The sequence below is a fragment of the Staurois parvus genome, unplaced genomic scaffold (assembly GCF_062004578.1).
Source record: "Staurois parvus isolate SC_StPar_1 unplaced genomic scaffold, SC_StPar_1.0 ptg000106l, whole genome shotgun sequence".
In the NCBI taxonomy this organism is placed as follows: domain Eukaryota; kingdom Metazoa; phylum Chordata; class Amphibia; order Anura; family Ranidae; genus Staurois; species Staurois parvus.
In genome coordinates, this window is record NW_028317902.1 from 2797151 (window position 1) to 2816276 (window position 19126).

Sequence of the window (19126 nt, forward strand, 5' to 3'; positions counted from 1 at the left end):
TACCATGCTGACATTAGCAATTATTTAGTAGTGATTAAAGCGGAGTTCCACCCAAAAGTGGTAGCTCTGCTGTTCTGCCTCCTCCCCTCCTCTGCTGCCACATTTGGGGAGCGGGTACTTGTTTTTGACAGGTACCTACTCCCACTTCCGGCTCATTTCGCTGCAGTGAACTAAGCCGGAAGTTCACCCCCAACTCTCTGGGACACTTCACAGGTCCCAGAGGACTGTAGCCCTCTCACAAAGCTCAGCACGCTTTGCGCATGCACAGTGGGCAACTGGCTGTGACACTGCAAGCCTTCACTGCCAGTTTCCCTTAGTCAAGATGGCAGCGACAGCACCCAACAGCTGACTGAAAAATCAGCTCAGGGTGAGGACACCACTGAATCCCTGGACAGGTAAGTTGCCTAATATTAAAAGTCAGCAGCTACAGTATTTGTAGCTGCTGACTTTTAGTTTTGTTTTTTTTGGGGGGGGCGGAACTCTGCGTTAAACTCTGAACAAAAAAATTGTCTTTGTGTCATCAGCTTTAGAGGTAACATATACCTTTTTATTGCTTTTTTGGGGGATTTTTGTTTTCAGATATATGTAAAAGAGATTGGTTTGTTGTAATTCAGCTTATGTACTGTATGTGTGGCTTCATGTATTAAAAAGCTTGTTTTAAAGTGGTTGTAAGCCCTTACATATGCCTAGTGAAGTGACTGGCCTCATGTGATACACAGAGCTGAAACAATTCCTCCCACATAGGTTGTCTTCTCTTCTGTACCTCTGAAATTTGTCTGAGAGTTCAGAAAAAAGGGGGCAGAGAGCTGAAATTACACCCTGCAGAGGTCAGAGATCTGATTGGAGGGAAGAGGCACACACCCTTCCACACAACTCACAGGAAAAGAGCTAAGGCTATCAATCACAGGCTGTGTGCTGGAGCGCCCTCCTCTGTCCCCCCTTTTCTCTTGGTGTCAGGAGAACTTGTCAGAAGTGTTAGGAGAACTGTTATTGAGTCTTGTAAAGATGTGCAGAACAACCCCCTGTTCTGTTCGCTGTCGAACATTCGAAACTAACGAAAGTTCGACTGCTGACTTCTAACAGGGACAATTCACTAAGCAGTATCTTACCACATCCGAGTATGCAGTAAAATACCGCACAGCTACTAAAATACCGCAGGAGTTATATTATTAAGTCATGCAGTATTTTAGTAGTGAAAATATACTTTAATGTTTCAGCTGGCAGCGGGATTCTCTGCTGACAGCTGAATGTAAAAAGAATTGCTGGCAATTAACATTTTTTTAAAAAAACAATGTGGGGTCCCTCCCCTCATCCATACCAAGCCCTTCAGATCTGGTATGGATTTTGAGTGGAACCCCCATGCAAACTTTTTTTTAAAAATGGTGTGCAAAAAAAAACCCATACCAGTCTCTTACCCGAGTATGCAGCCCAGCAAGTCAGGAAAGCGGGGGGGGGGGGGACAAACGAGCCCCCCCCCCCCCGAATCATACCAGGCCACAAGCAGTCATGTGGGATGCTTTGGGGCAGGGGGGTTCCCCCCAAAGCACCTTGTCCCTATGTTGATGGGGACAAAGGTCTGTTCCCCACAACTGTGGCCGGTGGTTGTGGGGGTCTTATTGGAATCTGGAAGACCCCTTTAAGAAGGGGGTCCCCAGATCCCAGCCCCCCCCCCATGTGAATGAGTATGCAGTACCTGGTACCGATACTCATTCACGAAGAAAAAAAGTGTACTGAAAATATGACAGAAGACAGTCATTGACAAGTCCTTTATTACAAACAAACAAAAATAAAAACGTTCCACTCACGATGCCGGCTCCCAGCGTCTGACAGCTACGCCAGACTGACAGTTCTTAAATACTGTGATGATGTCTCAAGGGGGCATGGTCACCGGGTTGATGTCACTAGCTGGCCCCACCCCCTTGTGACATGATCATGTGCTGTGATTGGCCAAAACATCAAAACATTGCACCTGGCCGAACATACAAACGTCCAATATTCGCATCCAACTCTAGTGTCTTGCAAAATGACAGAAGTTGTCAGCAGGCACTGGAACTCCAGGAAGTTTTTTACTTACTTTAAATGATGGTAATTATTATTATACAGGAATTATATAGCGCCAACAGTTTGCTCAGCGCTTTACAATATAATGGGAGACAATACAGCAACAATACAGTTCAATACAAGAGGGTTAGGAGGGCCTGATCCTGGGAGCTTACAATCTAAGAGGTAATCCTAGGTCATTCTGTGTAGTGTAAAAATAATAGTTTTGTTGATGCTGGATGCTATTGTCAGAGCTCTTCTTCAGACACTGTGACTGAGAGTTCTGGCTCTCACACAGTGTGGGGATTGTATAGTGTACACATCCCCTCCTCTCCCTTCATCTATTCATAAATAGCATTGTATTCCGTTTACAGAAAGCACTGCATTCTATGAATGGACAAAGGGAGATCCTGCCATTTACTAGCCTTTCCCTTCCTTTATCCATTCACAGAACACTTTGCCTTCTGTGAACAGAATACAGTTTTTTTGTGAATGGAAGAGAGAAGAGGGCAGCCACCCCACACGATTCCTGCACTGTATGCGAGCTGGAACACTTAATTACAGTGCCAGCTCTCACTCTAGTATCTGGTATCAAAATCTTGTATCATGTTTACACTACACAGCAGCAAACTGGACCTGGGATTACAATCATTAGAGGCGGCTTCTTTATACAAAGCAGAATTTTAAAACATGTTGGAATTCTGTAATGCAACCGATAAAAAAAAGTGTTTAAAAAGTTTTAAAAATTATTATAAGCTGGAGAGTAAAACATTTCTCTTTTTAACATTTTTGCCCATTTGTCATCTTATAAGAAGGCATCTGAGTTGAGCATTAATTTAAAAAAAATATATTAAAGAAAAGCCATCTATATCCTCACCCAGTGTAAACAATGTGAGTACTCCTAGAGCAATAGTGAAATCAAGGCATGCAGATGCTGCTAAATCTTAGGCAGCACAGTGGCTAAATGGTTAGCACTTCCAACTGGCAGTACTAGAGTCGTTGGTTCAAATCCCAGCCACGGCAACTCCTGCCTGGAGTTTGCATGTTCTCCCTGTGCCTGTGCGGGTATACTCTGGTTTCCTCCAACACTCCAAAGACATGCTGGTAGGTTATTTGGCTCCTGTCTAAATTGTCCCAAGTATGAATGTGAGTTAGGGACCTTAGATTGTACACCCCTTGAGGGTTAGGGACTGATGTGAATGTACAATATATATGTAAAGAGCTGTGTAAATTGACGGTGCTATATAAGTACCTGAAATACATAAATAAATCTGACCTGGACATCGATGACCCCCAGCAACATAAGGGTTAAACAGGGGCCTGAGTTATAGCAGCAATTACCAGAGTTCCCTCTAGTGGCTAATCTATAAATCTGTACATTTAAAATACAAAGTGCTGCCTTTCATTTATGGGACAGTTTAGCAGCATACACTAGTGACAGGTGTAATTTAAAGTGGAGCTATTATTAAAATTTACACTAGTCAGTAGGACACATGCCAGGATAACCCGATCACAAGATTATTTTGAGTGGAGAAGTCCTTGTCATGAATATATGAAGCTGCAGTGCTCCAGATCACATGCTCACACGGTCTATCAATCATTACTGGAGAGAGTCTATAGGTTTCAATCAGCTCTGAGATAAGAAGATTAAAATGCTACAATTACAACCCATGCATAAGTCACAATGTTTTCAGTACCTTAGCACACCATACATTTGTTCACATTAAGATGACCTTTTTTATGAAAAAAACACAAACGAGTAAGGATTTAAAAAAGTAAAGGCTCTCCTGCAGATTCCCACAGCAGATATACTGGGAATACTGGGATGACTGGTGTTCTAAGTGAATGGCAGGCTGTAAGCATGGTTCCATATGTGAGCAGGTGTTTCCAGAGTACTTATATGTTTTGCACTTGTGGATTTTGGTTACTCTGCATGTCTTTGTGAAAACCATGTATTCTAATGTGAGTTTATTGTATTGTTGTTTGTAGCTGTTCTGCTGGGTCGTTGAATCCTGAGAAGGAAGGGTTAACACTGCTGTCCAGGTTTTCCCATGCTTTTCAGAGGAACACCACCCCCTGCAGGTCAAGCATATAAAAAGGGGGTCACTAGGTCTCTGAAGGGGCCCCCTAGCTGCGAAGGATGTAGCTGCATTACCACCCCATGTGGGAGTCTGTTCAGGATTCCAAGGGGTATGGACGCATCCTACCAATCATGGCACTTCCACCTGGCAGCACTAGGGTCATTGGCTTGAATCCCAACCACGGCAAAACCTGCCTGGAGTTGGAGTTGAGGCAGCACAGTGGCTATATGGTTAGCACTTCTACCTGGCAGCACTGGGGTCATTGGCTCAAATCCCAACCACGGCACCACCTGCCTGGAGTTTGAATGTTCTCCCTGTGCCTGCCTGGGTTTTCTCCGGGTACTCGGGTTTCCTCCCACACTCCAAAGACATGCTATTAGGTTAATTGGCTCCTGTCTAAATTGGCCCTAATATGTGTATGTATGAATGAATGTAAGTTAGGGACCTTAGATTGTACGCCCCTTGAGGGTTAGGGACTGCCTTCCCAAGGATTATAATGGATTTAAAGGACCTAATCTGTAAAGCCGTATTATTGGTTTTGATACAATGGATTTTGTACAGCAATAAAATGTTGAAAAGTTTTTACAAACATCTGTGGTAACAGTGCCTTGAAAGTCCCATTGGGAAAATTTTGTTTGGTTAGTTATACAGTATATTAGGGACGTGGTACCCATGAGAACGGCAAGACTTTGATCATCTTTCATTTTGACATGATTTTAGCTTATTTAAACGGAACGTTCACCTGGGTTTTAAAGTGGAAGTGGACTTTAAAAGCTAAAATGTTTAAAAAACGTTCAGTTTAAATAAGCTAAAATCATGTCAAAATGAAAGGTGTTCGAAGTCTTGCAGTTCTCATGGGAGCCACGTCCCTAATAAATATATATATACTGTGGCAAATGGACAGTACAGTGTAGTGTGCATGTTACATCACCAGTGCTTGTCCACTAGGCATAGCATATAGTTACATAGTTAGTCTGGCTGAAGAAAGACAAAAATCCATCCAGTTCAACCATAAGAAAAAAAAAAAAGTTATAATCCTATACCCACAGTTGATCCAGAGGAAGGCAAACAAATCCAAGCAAAGCATGATCCAATTTGCTTCTGCAGGGAAAAAAATTCCTTCCTGGTCCCCCAAGAGGCAATCGGATATTCCCTGGATCAACGTTACCTATAAATGTTAGTATCCAGTTATATTCTGTGTATCCAAGAAAGAATCCAGGCCTTTTTTTAAAGCAATCCACTGAGCTGACCAGAACCAACTCTTGAGGGAGTCTATTCCACATTTTCACAGCTCTTACCGTGAAGAGATTAGATTTCTTTTCCTCCAGAGGTAAAGAGTGCCCCCTTGTCCTCTGTGATGACCTCAGGGTGAATAACTCTACCCCGAGTTCATTATATGGACCACTGATGTATTTACAGTTGCAAGAAAAAGTATGTGAACCCCTTGGGATTACGTGGAGTTTTGCATGAATTGGGCATAAAATGTGCTCTGAACGTCATCTAAGTCACAACAATAGAAGAACACAGTCTGCTGAACATAATACTACACAAACATTAGATGTTGCCATGGTTTAATTGCACATAACATGTAAACATTCACAGTGCAGGGAGGAAAAAGTATGTGAGGCCCTAGCTTAATGACTTCTCCCAGAGCTAATTGGAGCCAGGAGTGAGCCAACCTTGACTCCAATCAGTGCGATGATATTGGATGTGTTGCTGACAGCTGTCCTGCCCTTAAAAACACACACCTGTTTTGGGTTTACTGGTTTCAAGAAGCACTGTCTGATGTGAACCATGCCTCGCAGAAAAGAGCTCTCAGAAGACCTGCGATCAAGAATTGTTGACTTGCATGAAGCTGGAAAGGGTTACAAAAGTATCTCCAAAAGCCTTGATGTTCATGTGTCCACGGTAAGACAGACTGTCTACAAATGGAGAAAGTTTAGCACTGTTGCTACTCTCCCTAGGCGTGGTCGTCCTGTAAAAATGACTGCAAGAGCACAGCGCAGAATGCTGTATGAGGTAAAGAAGAATCCCAGAGTGTCAGCTAAAGACCTACAGAAATCTCTGGCACATGCTAACATTTTTGTTGACACATCTACAATAAGGAAAACATTAAACAAGAATGGAGTACATGGGAGGACACCACGGAGGAAGCCATTGCTGTCCAAAAAGAATATTGCAGCACGTTTGAAGTTTGCAAAAGAGCACCTGGATGTTCCACAGCACTACTGGCAAAATATACTGTGGGCAGATGACACCAAGATTGAGTTGTTTGGGAAGAACACACAACACTATGTGTGGAGAAAAAAGGCACAGCACACCAACATCAAAACCTCATCCCCACTGTGAAACATGGCGGAGGGAGCATCATGGTTTGGGGCTGCTTTGCTGCCTCAGGGCCTGGATGGATTGTTGTCATTGATGGGAAAATGAATTCCAGAGTTTATCAAGACATTTTGCAGGAAAACGTACGACCATCTGTCCACCAACTGAAGTTCCGCAGAGGATGGGTGATGCAACAGGACAATGACCCAAAGCATACAAGTAATTCAACAAAACAATGGCTGCAACAGCACAGAATACGCCTTCTGGAGTGGCCCAGTCAGAGTCCTGACCTCAACCCAATTGAAATGCTGTGGCATGACCTTAAGAGAGCTATTCACACCAGACATCCCAAGAATATTGCTACACTGAAACAATTTTGTGAAGAGGAGTGGTCCAAAATTACTCGAGATCGTTGTGCAGGTCTGATCTGCAACTACAGGAAACGTTTGGTTGAGGTTATTGCTGCCAAAAGAGGGTCAACCAGTTATTAAGTCCAAAGGTTCACATACTTTTTCCTCCCTGCACTGTGAATGTTTACATGTTATGTGCAATTAAACCATGGCAACATCTAATGTTTGTGTAGTATTATGTTCAGCAGACTGTGTTCTTCTATTGTTGTGACTTAGATGACGTTCAGAGCACATTTTATGCCCAATTCATGCAAAACTCCACGTAATCCCAAGGGGTTCACATACTTTTTCTTGCAACTGTATACATGTTGATCATATCCCTCCTTGATCTCCTCTTTTCAAGAGAGAATAAATTCATTTCCTTTACTCTTTCCTCTTAGCTGAGCTCCTCCATGCCTCTTATCAGTTTGGTTGTCCTTCTCTGTACTTTCTCCAGTTCCCCAATGTTCTTTTTGCTAATTGGTGCCCAAAACCAATGGCCACTACTCCGTACTCTTACTACTTGATCTCTCTGCGGCTTTTGATGCGATTGACCATCCCCTCCTCCTCAAAAAACTCCAGTGTCTTGGTCTCAGAGACTCTGCTCTCTCCTGGTTCTCCTCCTACCTATCACAGCGCTCCTTCAGTGTTACCTATAATGCTGCCTCCTCCTCTTCACTCCCTCTTTCTGTAGGGGTCTCTCAAGGTTCTCTCCTTGGACCCCTTCTCTTCTCCATCTACACCTCCTCCCTTTGTCACTTGATAAACTCCCATGGCTTTAAGTACCATCTCTATGCTATAGCGCTATATAAATCCTGTATAATAATAATAATAATAATAAAACTGAACTGCATATTCCAGATGAGGTCTTACTAATGATTTAGTAGCAAGAAGACTGTAGACTCAGGAGACGAACTGGAAAATAATATGACACCAGAGAATTGATGAAGCTTAAATCCCACTTCCTTAGAGGAGAGTAGACCCAAAAGTAAGTATGTCATAATGTGCAGGTATACCTTATGTGCATATTATGACAAATGCTGACTTCCCCTCCACAATTCTGCTATAGTCCCTGAAACCACATGTGATTCAGACAAGAATCGCACCACATTCCTGTTCAGATTGCATGCGATTCTTGGAGTACGATTTTAGCAATTCATTTTGTATGGCTCACATTGCACTGTAAATTGCACAACAGCTGCCGCGAAAGATGCACGCAATTTTTTTTTTCCTGCACTTGAAATGGATCACATTGGGTGTTCACACTGATTCAGTCAATTGCACTCAATGCAAATTCTGACATGCACTGAAGGAAGGAGGAAGAGCTTAACAGGGAAGGGTGCCATGGAGGATGTGGGGTGGTAATTACATGGTAAGTGCCATCATTCAGTATCAGTGTCAACCCTGTGTAATAAAACACATTCAGCTTTGATGTTAGCTATCCATGTTTGTCGTACCTGCACAACACGCATGTCCAGCCCCGTCTCTGAGGACAGCTGCTCCCTCACATGCCGGGCTGGTTTCGGTGAGTTCTTGTAGGCGTTCTTTAATGTCTCCAGCTGTTTGGCAGTTATTGTGGTCCGAGGCCTCTTTGCACCTCCCTCTGAGTCATCTGAATAAAAGAAAAGCACATTGTAAATTCAGCATCTTAGTTAAAGTATAACTTTTTTTTAGTTTTAGATTTAATATCATGTATAAATATGTAAAGATTTCACAACAGTAGAATGGAAGACTTAAAATGAAGCTAAGGAGCATTTTTTCCAAGACATGCTAGCTGACCTGCTCTCCAGTAATCAAGTAAAACTGTTCTTTTGATGCCTCCCTCAGCCATAAATAGCAGATTTTTACAAATGCTAAAATGCACACTTTTACAAATATGAAATTGCCTTTAAACCCCCAAAGCATTATTTATTTTCTGAAAGCAGAACAAACATAAAATATAAAGGTAGTAGTTGCATTTTGTTATTTGTCATCATATTGACGCAAATGTTTATCAAATCTACATTTTTAGTAAAAGATACACTCAAATAATGTTAATGCACACAAACACAATAACATCTCCAAATTATCTATAAAACAAACTAAATCAAAATTTTTCGGGTAGGCAACACTTTAAGGCTTTAAATCTCATCAGTGTGGAGTAAACCACAGATAATGGCCTTAGAACTATTCCTCACTTGTGTGTACAGCAAAACCTAATATGTGTTGTCCAATCCGTATTTACATACCAATGTTTAGTGTACACTCATGTTTGTGTTTATATGTGTAGATATGAGCAGGGTGCTTTGAATGTTTTTGTTTTTTTAATTTATTTAAAAAAAAACATTTTCACTCAACGTTATTGTTATCACAAGTGGGTTGACAAGCCTCCTATGTGATAGAATATATATGGAGTGACACGCCCTCTATACAGAGGCATCGGGGTCCTTTGAAGCCCTAATAACCCTGCACTTCTCCCAACCACACTGAGGATAAACAGTACTTGATCACCTCTTTTCTTGACTGCACTAGGTGGGGTCTGAGAACTCTGAACCTGGAAGTAGAGCTTAGAGTGGAGGACTTCCAGGTTCATTGCTGTTAGTGAAGATCGAGAAATGGATGTTTCTCATCTCCTCTCCACTCTCCATCCTGATGTTGCCAATGGTCATCCTGGACTTGCAGCCTGGAATACATACATGGAGGGACGGGGGCACACCATTTACAGCTAGTAGAAGCTAGTAGAGGTGATTGAGTGAAATCACTTCTGTTGTAGAGCCTGAAGCCAGCTCTATAACAGGTATACAAAATACATCTGCTAGTGAAGCATTTAATTACATCCTGTTACTGATGCACTGTACTGCATACAACAGCATCAGTAAAGGTGTTAAAAGATGTTTAAACCCAAGAACAAAAATTAAATATATGGGAGCCTAGCAGTCCTAAGATATGTTGACTGCATTTGAGCTGTACAGTACTTCTCCTGTGGATCACAGGAGTGCAGTTCGCTCTGCACTCCTGTGGCCTGTTTTCTTACAACAGCGGCCTAAAGTCTGCTGTCGGCTGACATCACTCAGCCAGTTCAGGCTGGGGAAAGATCCCGACTTTAAAGTCGGGATCCACCCAGATCCCTGGACTGGCACCTGGCTCAGGTTCTCAGCGATCTGCTGAGAGCCTGAGCCAGATGCTCCCTTCCCCTCCACGGCCCAGCATTCCAGTGACAGTCACCAGCTCTCTGCTCATGGAGCGCTGAGAACTGACCGATCGGTGGTCTTTGATCACTTAGTTCTCAGTCTTAGATCACGCGGGGGACAGATGCAGTATCCAGATGAGCATGATTTCTAAAAAAAAAAAAAGGTTTTCAGGCTAAGAACATTTTCACTTTTAATACGTTTTTATTGAAGTTTTAAGAGAATACAAAGTGTATCCAATACAGGTACATAATCAAAGACAATGCATTAGCAAAATTCCTTTTTTAAACAAGTACAGAAAAAAAACCTGTTGATCATGGAAGGAATGCATTGTCCTTTTCACTTACTGTGAGCTGAACTGAAAGCACAAACATTCTTATCTGCCTTCCAGGCTATCTTCTGTACACTATTATTAACCCTATCCCCCATATAATGAAGATGAATAGAAGAACACATGTTCTGATCAGGAGAGAAGCCTTGGTTACAACCATCTACCCATGGTCAGGAAGTGTGGTATTTGCAGGATCATCAGGTCACCAGAAAATAAGGGGAAAAAGAAAAGAAAACGAATGCAGCCACCACATCTAATGACTCGTAAGCTGCAATACATTACATTTTTATTTTTATGTGCTTAAAGATTAATTCCAGGTATGGTTTATTTTTACATAGCTACATTTGGTCCAGCATGGACCAATGTAACTATGTATATAGCATACCTGGCCAATGCCCCTGGAAGCTGGAAATCACAGAAGTAGCGGTGGGGTTCACTTGCTTCCAGGTCCTGTGCTAAGCGGCCGCATTGTGAACACAGAAGGTTGGACACTCAGCTGATGCCAAAGAGTGCTTAGCAAGGTGGAGAGGTGCGGTGGTGATGTCACATAGGTTTTATATCTTTTGTTTAGTATTACATTTAAAGTGTATCCATGGTAAAAAAAAATTGAAATGATGTAGGTAGATTAAAAAGTAAGCCAAGAGTAGATATGCCTTACTGAATAGAACAGGAGCAAGTGCCGTGTGGTGGAAATGCTGCAGAGGCTCTATGAGCACCCAGATGGTTGCCACCAATGTCATAAATCAGTGGTTGAATGGCAGGATCAACTGGTAATTTATGTGTAGGGCAAGTTGTATGCTCAAACAAAGGACAAACAGAATTTAAAAAGTTAATAGGAAATGTTTACTTATTGACACTTAAAAAGAATTTAGTGCTAAGAAAAAAGTAAGTTACCATTGCTTAGTTCACCTTCTAAACATGGTAGATAACTAATATGCAGATCCCAAGGCATCAAGGCTTTCTGAGTCTGAAGCTCTAACCTGGAAAAAGTATGTTCCTCCTGGGTAAGTGACTCAAAAGGCACTGAGACAAAAGACAGGCAACTAGAATTTTTCAGGATGAGCTCAGCAACGGCAGCCCCCATTATTTTTTAGTTTAGGTTTCCTTTTATTCTCATCGTTGCCAGGAATGTACCTTTCATTAAGATTTGTCTTATATATATTTATTTTAGACAACATATGTTATATCTAAAAGTAGAATTTCAGCCAAAATGTCTTGTTTTGTATTTTGTAAGGTTAGAACCTCTGTCAGGTTCTCATGGTTGTCCATGTCCCAGTGGGACAATTTATCCTGCTGACTACTGTCACTGGGACATTAATGGTAAATCCAAAATTTTGGAGCTGCCACCATAACAGGAGGTGAGGGTAAGGTCCCATGCACACTAGCCCTGGTTTATGGGGCTCTCGCGTTTAGCTGTAGGTGGAGGGCACAGGTGCCGTATCCAGCCCCGCTATTTGCCCAGGAGGCCTAAATCTTCCAATGCTGACACTTTTTCCAGTGACAACTTTTAAAGATGTGATCTCCATTCACTTCCCATCAAATTTTTGGGAACTGAGGTGAAGGGAAACCAAATTTACGATAAGGAATATGATTTGCAATAAGGAAGTTTTGAAGGTTTTACTGGTGTGTTGAGAACATATTTGATGAATGTTCTAAACCCGTGGTCTCCAAACTGTAGCCCACAGGCCAGATGGGGCTCCTTGCTTGCATTTACCTGGCCCTTGGGGCACTATTCCTTCCACTGATATGAGGCAGTAGTCCTCCTATTGACATCAATGATAAGGCACCATTCATTACACTGACAACCATAGTGGGACATAATTCCTCCCACTGACACCAGCAATGGGGTTCTTCCCATTGATATAAACAATGGTGAACTATTGCCCCAACGACACCAATAATGGGGCACAATTAATCATTTTTTTAATCCCACTGACTGACCACCAAGCCAGAGACATTGTTTACTCCCACTGACCACAGTTTGGCCCCCCTAAAGTCTGAAGTACAGTAAACTGGCCTTTTGTTTAGACAGTATGGAGACCCTTGCTGTAAACCAGGGGTCTTCAAACTTTCTAAACAAGGGACCAGTTTACTGTCCTCCAGACTTTAAGGGGGCTGGACTGTGTCCAGTGGGAGTAGAACATGTCCTGGTGTCACTGGGAGTAAACAATGCCCCATCATTGGTGTCAGTGGGAGGCATAGTGCACAATTGTAGGTATCAGTGGGAAGAATAGTATCCACTGTTGGTATCAGTGGCAGGAAATATGCCCCTATTGGTGGTGTCAGTGGGAGAAATAGTGGCCATTATTGGTGTTAGTTGGAGGAATAGTATCCGATCATTGGTGTGAGTGGGAGGAATTATGCCCCCATTGTTGGTGTCAGAAGGAATAGTGCCCCAAGGGCCGGATAAAAGTAAGAAAAGGGCCGCACCCAGCATCCAGGCCACAGTTTGGAGACCACTGCTCTAAACAATCAATGGAAATATGTTCAAACATATTTTAATGTGAATACTTTAGAATTTGCAAATGCAAAGCTTCAGAGCCACGTAGGACCCCTAACTTCATTGGGCATGTGATCAGTGCAAGGTGCAAGGAGTCTGGGTGGCTCAGAATTTTTATTGTTATGTGAATGTTTTAATAATTGTTTGGACTATATGTTATGGATCCATGGTGTGCAAGTGATTATGCTGATACCAGTTAACCAGCTGGTTGCTGCTACAACACCCTCCTTCTGCAGGCTCTTCCCAGAAAGGAATGTGACACGTTTGGTTGGAGCTCTGTATTGATTTAAAATGTTGCTCATCATACAGTATAATAGATGTGGGGAATATAGGCAGATACAGTACTTCATTGACAGGAACAGGATTTCTGCAGCAGGATACCAATGATGTCATGAAAAGGTAACAACATTATACTTTGGTTCAATAAAAACAGCTCAGCGTTAGTTTTATACGTTGCTGTATGATCTATAGAGAATACACCAATAATACAAGCAAAACTAAAAGATGATTCATACAACAAATCTGAAGACATGCACTAACATTGAAAAATGAGTTGCCTAAAGACTGGAGTCTGTACTGTAAATTAGAAAATAAAACTGGACATTGTAAGCATTAATGATTTTCGTAATTTAACTTAATGCAAGATAAAAAATTGACCATTGATAAAATTTTAAAAAATATTACAAACTAGTCACAATACAATGTTTCATTTAAATGACTGTAATCATACAGACTAACCACAAGGCCACCTTATCATTCCATAAAGTCCAGATCTATACATCAGTATTGAAAAAAAGAAAAGGAAAACTCTGCTATCAGTATCAAAAGATTATACAATTTATAAAACTGCTAGAAAAACCAAGTTTGTACTCTAGTAATAAATAACATCTCCAGCCTAAACTTGTTTTTATTGTTTTTGATTTCCAGTTAGAACAATAAAAAAATACAGGTCATTCTAACCCTTCCCTACCCTGAAAAAAAACTGCTGTTGCTGCAGTCTCTGTGTCCCCATCAGAGATATATGTCATCATTTCCTGTCCTTGTAACCCCCAGTTACTGGGACAATACATGAAGGTAAACCTTCCCAATCGGGAACACAGCAATTAAAATATGACAGAGGTTTTTTTCAATCTTACCCACTCTGACAAACCTATAAAAAACATATGACTACAGCTGGCTTTTAATAAAAATGACCCATTTTAATCTGTAGTGTGCTGTAATTTTGTTATAAATCCAGCAATGGCCTTGTAACGATAGCAAGAGTGGGGATTTTCAATATGCTACACCTCAAGAAATGCTATTTTCTTACTCATGGCAGGTTGAGGAAGCAGCTCTTCTCCTATTACAATGCTGGGACCAATACCATAAACGTAGCAGGCAGACCTGCTTCCTCATCAGCAGTCATGAAAATTGTAAGGGACTTTTTTTTAGCACAGCAGTTAATGTTAGCCTAGTAAAAAAAAAGCTAGGAGTTTTACCTGTAAATAGTAATATAAAATATTCACATTTATTCAGTTAGCCAACACAAAAATAAAAAATATGTATATTTTTCATATATATATATATATAAAAAAAATACTGGGAAACTGTGTTTTCATTAGTATGTCTATTTTAATTTTTTTACTTTATTAATAACTTCTGCCTTCCGATTAATCATTATACAATTTTTATATTGGGGAAGCATGTGCCATTTGGCCATTTTGGACTACAGTAAACAAAAGCCTAGTAAACAAAAGCTAGGAGCTTTACCTGTTAATAGTAAAATAAAATAATCACATTTATTCATAGTTAGCCAACTAAAAAATATGTATATTTTTCATTTATATACAGTGGATATATAAAGTCTACACACCCCTGTTAAAATGTCAGGTTTCTGTGATGTAAACAAATGAGACAAACATAAATAATTTGAGAACTTTTCCACCTTTAATGTAACCTATAAAATTATTTATCTTTGTCTCATTTTTTAACATCACAGAAACCTGACATTTTAACAGGGGTGTGTAGACATTTTATATCCACTGTATATCTGAATACTGGGAAACCGTTCTTTTATTAGTTTTTCTATTTTTATATAACTTCTGCCTTGCGATTAAACATTATACAATTTTTTCATTGGGGGGAGTATGTGCCATTTAGCCATTTTGCTAAATGTCCCCTCTAGCTATCATTCCATAGAGATGTCCAGCTTCCTTCAAAACGAGGCTTGGTTTGAGAGATTGCCTCTTCCTTCTTCCGGTATTATTCCTCCACTATATATAACGTGATGATTGAATATGGCCTCTATGCCTCAGAAGATGTCATTTGTGACAAAACGTGTAGGGCGGAACCTTTGTTCGTGACATCATCATGTTCTCAGAGTACGGATGTCCCCGCCCCATTCCTGGAACCAGCCGCAACCAGCGTATTTTATTGAATACTATTGGATGTTGTGTTTTATTAAATTAGAAGTGCTTTTTATGGTTGTACACTATACAGTTCTCCTGTTTTTTCTTCATTATGATATACTGATAAAACCTGAAAACCTGTGGATTTGGCATGGAGTAGTTAGTTCTAGCAGCCCTGTGACGGGAGTCTAGCTATATTTGAGGCTTTCTTTGACTGCTCTATCTAGGAGGGTCAGAGTGTTCCCATAGCAGGTGATAACATATGTGTGGAGGGGACACACAGTGCTGAAAAGTGCCACCATTGGAATATTTGCACTTTATTGGAGCGACATAGTGTTTGAATTCATCATATCACTTCTTTGGTGGACTTTTTCACATTGGACTGCCTTTTTTATTGCACATATTTATAAATATATTTATTTGTATGTATATATGGGCAGCACACTGGCTAAGTGCTTAGCACTTCTGCCTGGCAGCACTTGGGGTGTCGGTTCAAATTCCAACTACGGCACCACCTGATTGGAGTTTTCATGTTCTCCCTGTGCCTGCATGGTGCCTACTCTGGTTTCTTCCCACGCTCCGGGGACATGCTCGTAGGTTAATTGTCTCCTGTCTAAATTGGCCTTAGTATATGTATGAATGTAAGTTAGGGACCTTATTATTATTATACAGGATTTATATAGTGCCAGCAGTTTGCTCAGTGCTTTACAATATAAAGGGAGACAATACAGCAACAATACAGTTCAATACCAGAGGGATTTGAGGGCCTGCTCCTTGGAGTTTACAATCTAGGAGATTGTAAGCTGCTTGAGGGCAGGGACTGATGTGAATGTACAATATATGTGTAAAGTGCTGTGTACATTGACAGTTCTATATAAGTACCTGTAATAAATAAATAATACATATGAATTGAAGTGCAGCACTTTTGTCCGGCCAATTTATATCTGTTGGTGTGCTTGCAGCTACATTTTTTGCACTTTTAGCACAATCATGTTTTTTTTATTTTTTCTATGTGTAAAAAATGTTATCTATAAAAAATTTTATCTATTCATTCAAAATATGAATACATGTAGAAAACAAATACAAAATACTATATATTCTCTTTAATATGCAGCCACCACAGTGCATTGTAATGGATTGTCCAGATATTTGTCCTCATTTATTCAAATTTATGAGGGAAATATTGTATCAGTCTATGTTGACCATAGTTAAAGTGCTACTAAACCCAGGACCCTGCATTCACTAAATCTGGTCTCCCACAGTACACACAACATGGAAATGCAATTATTTTAGTAAATATAAACTGCTAAATACCTTTTCTTATCAGCAGTTACAGCAGTCTTGTGACTTCTATCAGTGTCCAGCAGAGCACTGGTTAAAGCTTATAGGAGGAGTTTTATTTCTGTTCTAGGAGGATGCAGAACCCCTGACCTCTGTCTGGACAGTGCTGATTGGCCCTGTGCTGATCACATGCACTCTCCCAAGAAAATACACACCATCTGAGCATGTGCAGAGTGTCTCCAAATGATATGTCTTATCAGGAGATAAAAGGGGGGCACTAGAAGAAAAGGAGGATCAGAGAAGTCAGGATCAAACATCCTTTTTACACAATACAGAGGATTAACCCCTTAGGTTCCACAGTGAGTATAACAAGCATGCTTTACTGCATATACAGACTGATTTTACTGTTGTGGGTTTAGTAACACTTTAACCTGATTCTCATTTCCTTCTTTTATACGGCAACAAGATAATATAATATAATTGATTGTCTCAGGAAACTATAAACTACTTAATGTTTACAACTGTTTGATATACCTAAAATAGAGGGCTATGTTCTCATCTGTATGCTTGCCAAGTCACCATCCAGTAAGAGAGTTTAAGTAATTCCTCACCATTCTGCTTCGCAGTCTCATAATCCTCTTTGCAAACCAGCCGACCATCTTCCATGAGGTAGAACTCATCACCAGTAGCCAGTTGCCGACTACAAATAATACAGGAAAAGCAGTGCAGGTGATATACAAAGTCCTGGGCTTTCCGTACCACTTGAGTTGGGGGGATTCCCTGCTGGCATGCTGTGCACTTGGTGCCAAATCTCCTGCAAAACAGAAAATAAGCTGTAACACCAGGTAGGTATGGTCAATATGAAGAATTATTAAACAGCAAAAGATAGATAACATGTTTGTATCAGACACATTATAATAATGGCATGAGGAACACAGTGGCATGGTGGCTACCACATCTGCCTTGAAATACTGCTTCCTCAGTTTAAATCCTGGCCAGGACACTATCTGTAAATCTCCCTGTGTTTGCCTGGGTTTCCTCCACCTTCTAGATTTTCCTCCTATAGTCCAAAGCAGGGGCGGACTGACAACTCACGGGGCCCCCAGGCAATAGGGGATCATAGGGCCCCTGTGTCCTTGCCCAAACTCAAAAAAGCCTATGAAAAAGGTACCAGGGGCATCTCATGGGGCCCCCTACTGACCCCGGGCCCTTGGGCAGTGCCCGAGTTTCCAAATGGTCAGTCCGCCCCTGGTCCAAAGACATGATGCTAGTTTAACTGACTACTGTCTTCATTTCTTTTTGTATGTGTGTGTATGTATTTATGTGAGATAGGGACCTTAGGTTCACCGATGTGAAAGCTCAGTATGTAAGTGCTTTATACATATAATAAATAATAGCCAATCCATATGAGTCTATTTTCTGGACCGAGAGTTTACCTCTGACCTATGGAGACATTTATGCTGTAAACTAGTTAGCAGAAAGATTCAGCCAGTATTAGATCAGACTAGTGTTTCCCAAGCGCTTGTCAGTCTTATAGCATCAACCTGTCTATGCCTGGTACACACAATGAGAAAATCAGAGGAAAAATACTGCTTTTTGTGCCATACTCTGTTAGTACATAGTTTCAAAGAGCCAATCATGACAGTTCATGCAAAATTAGCCAAAGGGACAAGCACAACAATTTTTCTCATAAGATAACAGAGAGAACAATATTTCATTTAATCAGTACAGTATTTGTCCGTAAAAAATCAAGTGACCAAGACCATGCGTGCTCAGAAAGAATACATTACAATGCTATACATTACATCACTCTGAAGTTGTATTCTGTTGTATGAGAATTTTCATAACTTTAGTAACCTATTCGTTTTTTTATATGAGACTAGCATGCCAAAAAAAAAAATTGGACAATCATTTGTCCAATATTATCATTGTGTGTATGAGGCTTAAGTGTCAATCCCGAAACATAACAAGTTCTCACCTACATGACTACAACACTGCTTTAGCTGTACTAGATCCTACTGCAAACTTTCATCCACAAACTAACAATATCTCCTGCATCCACTACAGGATACATGCATACCTTCCAAAATGGCAAGTGCTCTACTTTCTCTGTGGGCAGGTGTTCTTTCAGTATGTTGCCAGTTATAACATGACCACTTGTTCCTCTGTGAGGAACCCTGTTCATTAAGGATGTTGCCATCAACAACATGGACATCCTATCCTTTGTGAAGGATCCTGCCTATTAAGGATGTTGCCATCAACATGGCCACCTTATCCTATGTGAAGGATCCTGTATTAAGGATGTTGCCATTAACAACATGGCCACCCTATCCTTTGTGAAGGATCCAGTCTATTAAGGATGTTGCCATCAAAATGACCACCTTATCCTATGTGAAGGATCCTGTCTATTAAGGATGTTGCCATCAACAACATGGCTACCCTATCCTTTGTGAAGGATCCTGTCTATTAAGGATATTGCCATCAACAACATGGCCACCTTATCCTATGTGAAGGATCCTGTCTATTAAGGATGTTGTCATTAACAACCTGGCCACCTTATCCTTTGTGAAGGATCCTGCCTATTAAGGATGTTGCCATCAACAACATGGACACCCTTTCCTTTGT

The 19126-nt window shown here is 40.9% G+C and overlaps 1 protein-coding gene across 1 annotated transcript in view; it reads right to left on the reverse strand.

The window, feature by feature from the left end:
• LHX4 (LIM homeobox 4) overlaps positions 1-19126 on the reverse strand; it is a 102159-nt gene that overhangs the window by 17060 nt on the left and 65973 nt on the right. The window contains exons 3-4 of the mRNA XM_089671483.1: positions 17113-17315; positions 8293-8447 (exon numbers count right to left, since the gene is read on the reverse strand). Coding sequence (XP_089527609.1) covers positions 8293-8447; positions 17113-17315 — 358 coding nt within the window. The remainder of the gene's footprint in view (positions 1-8292; positions 8448-17112; positions 17316-19126) is intronic.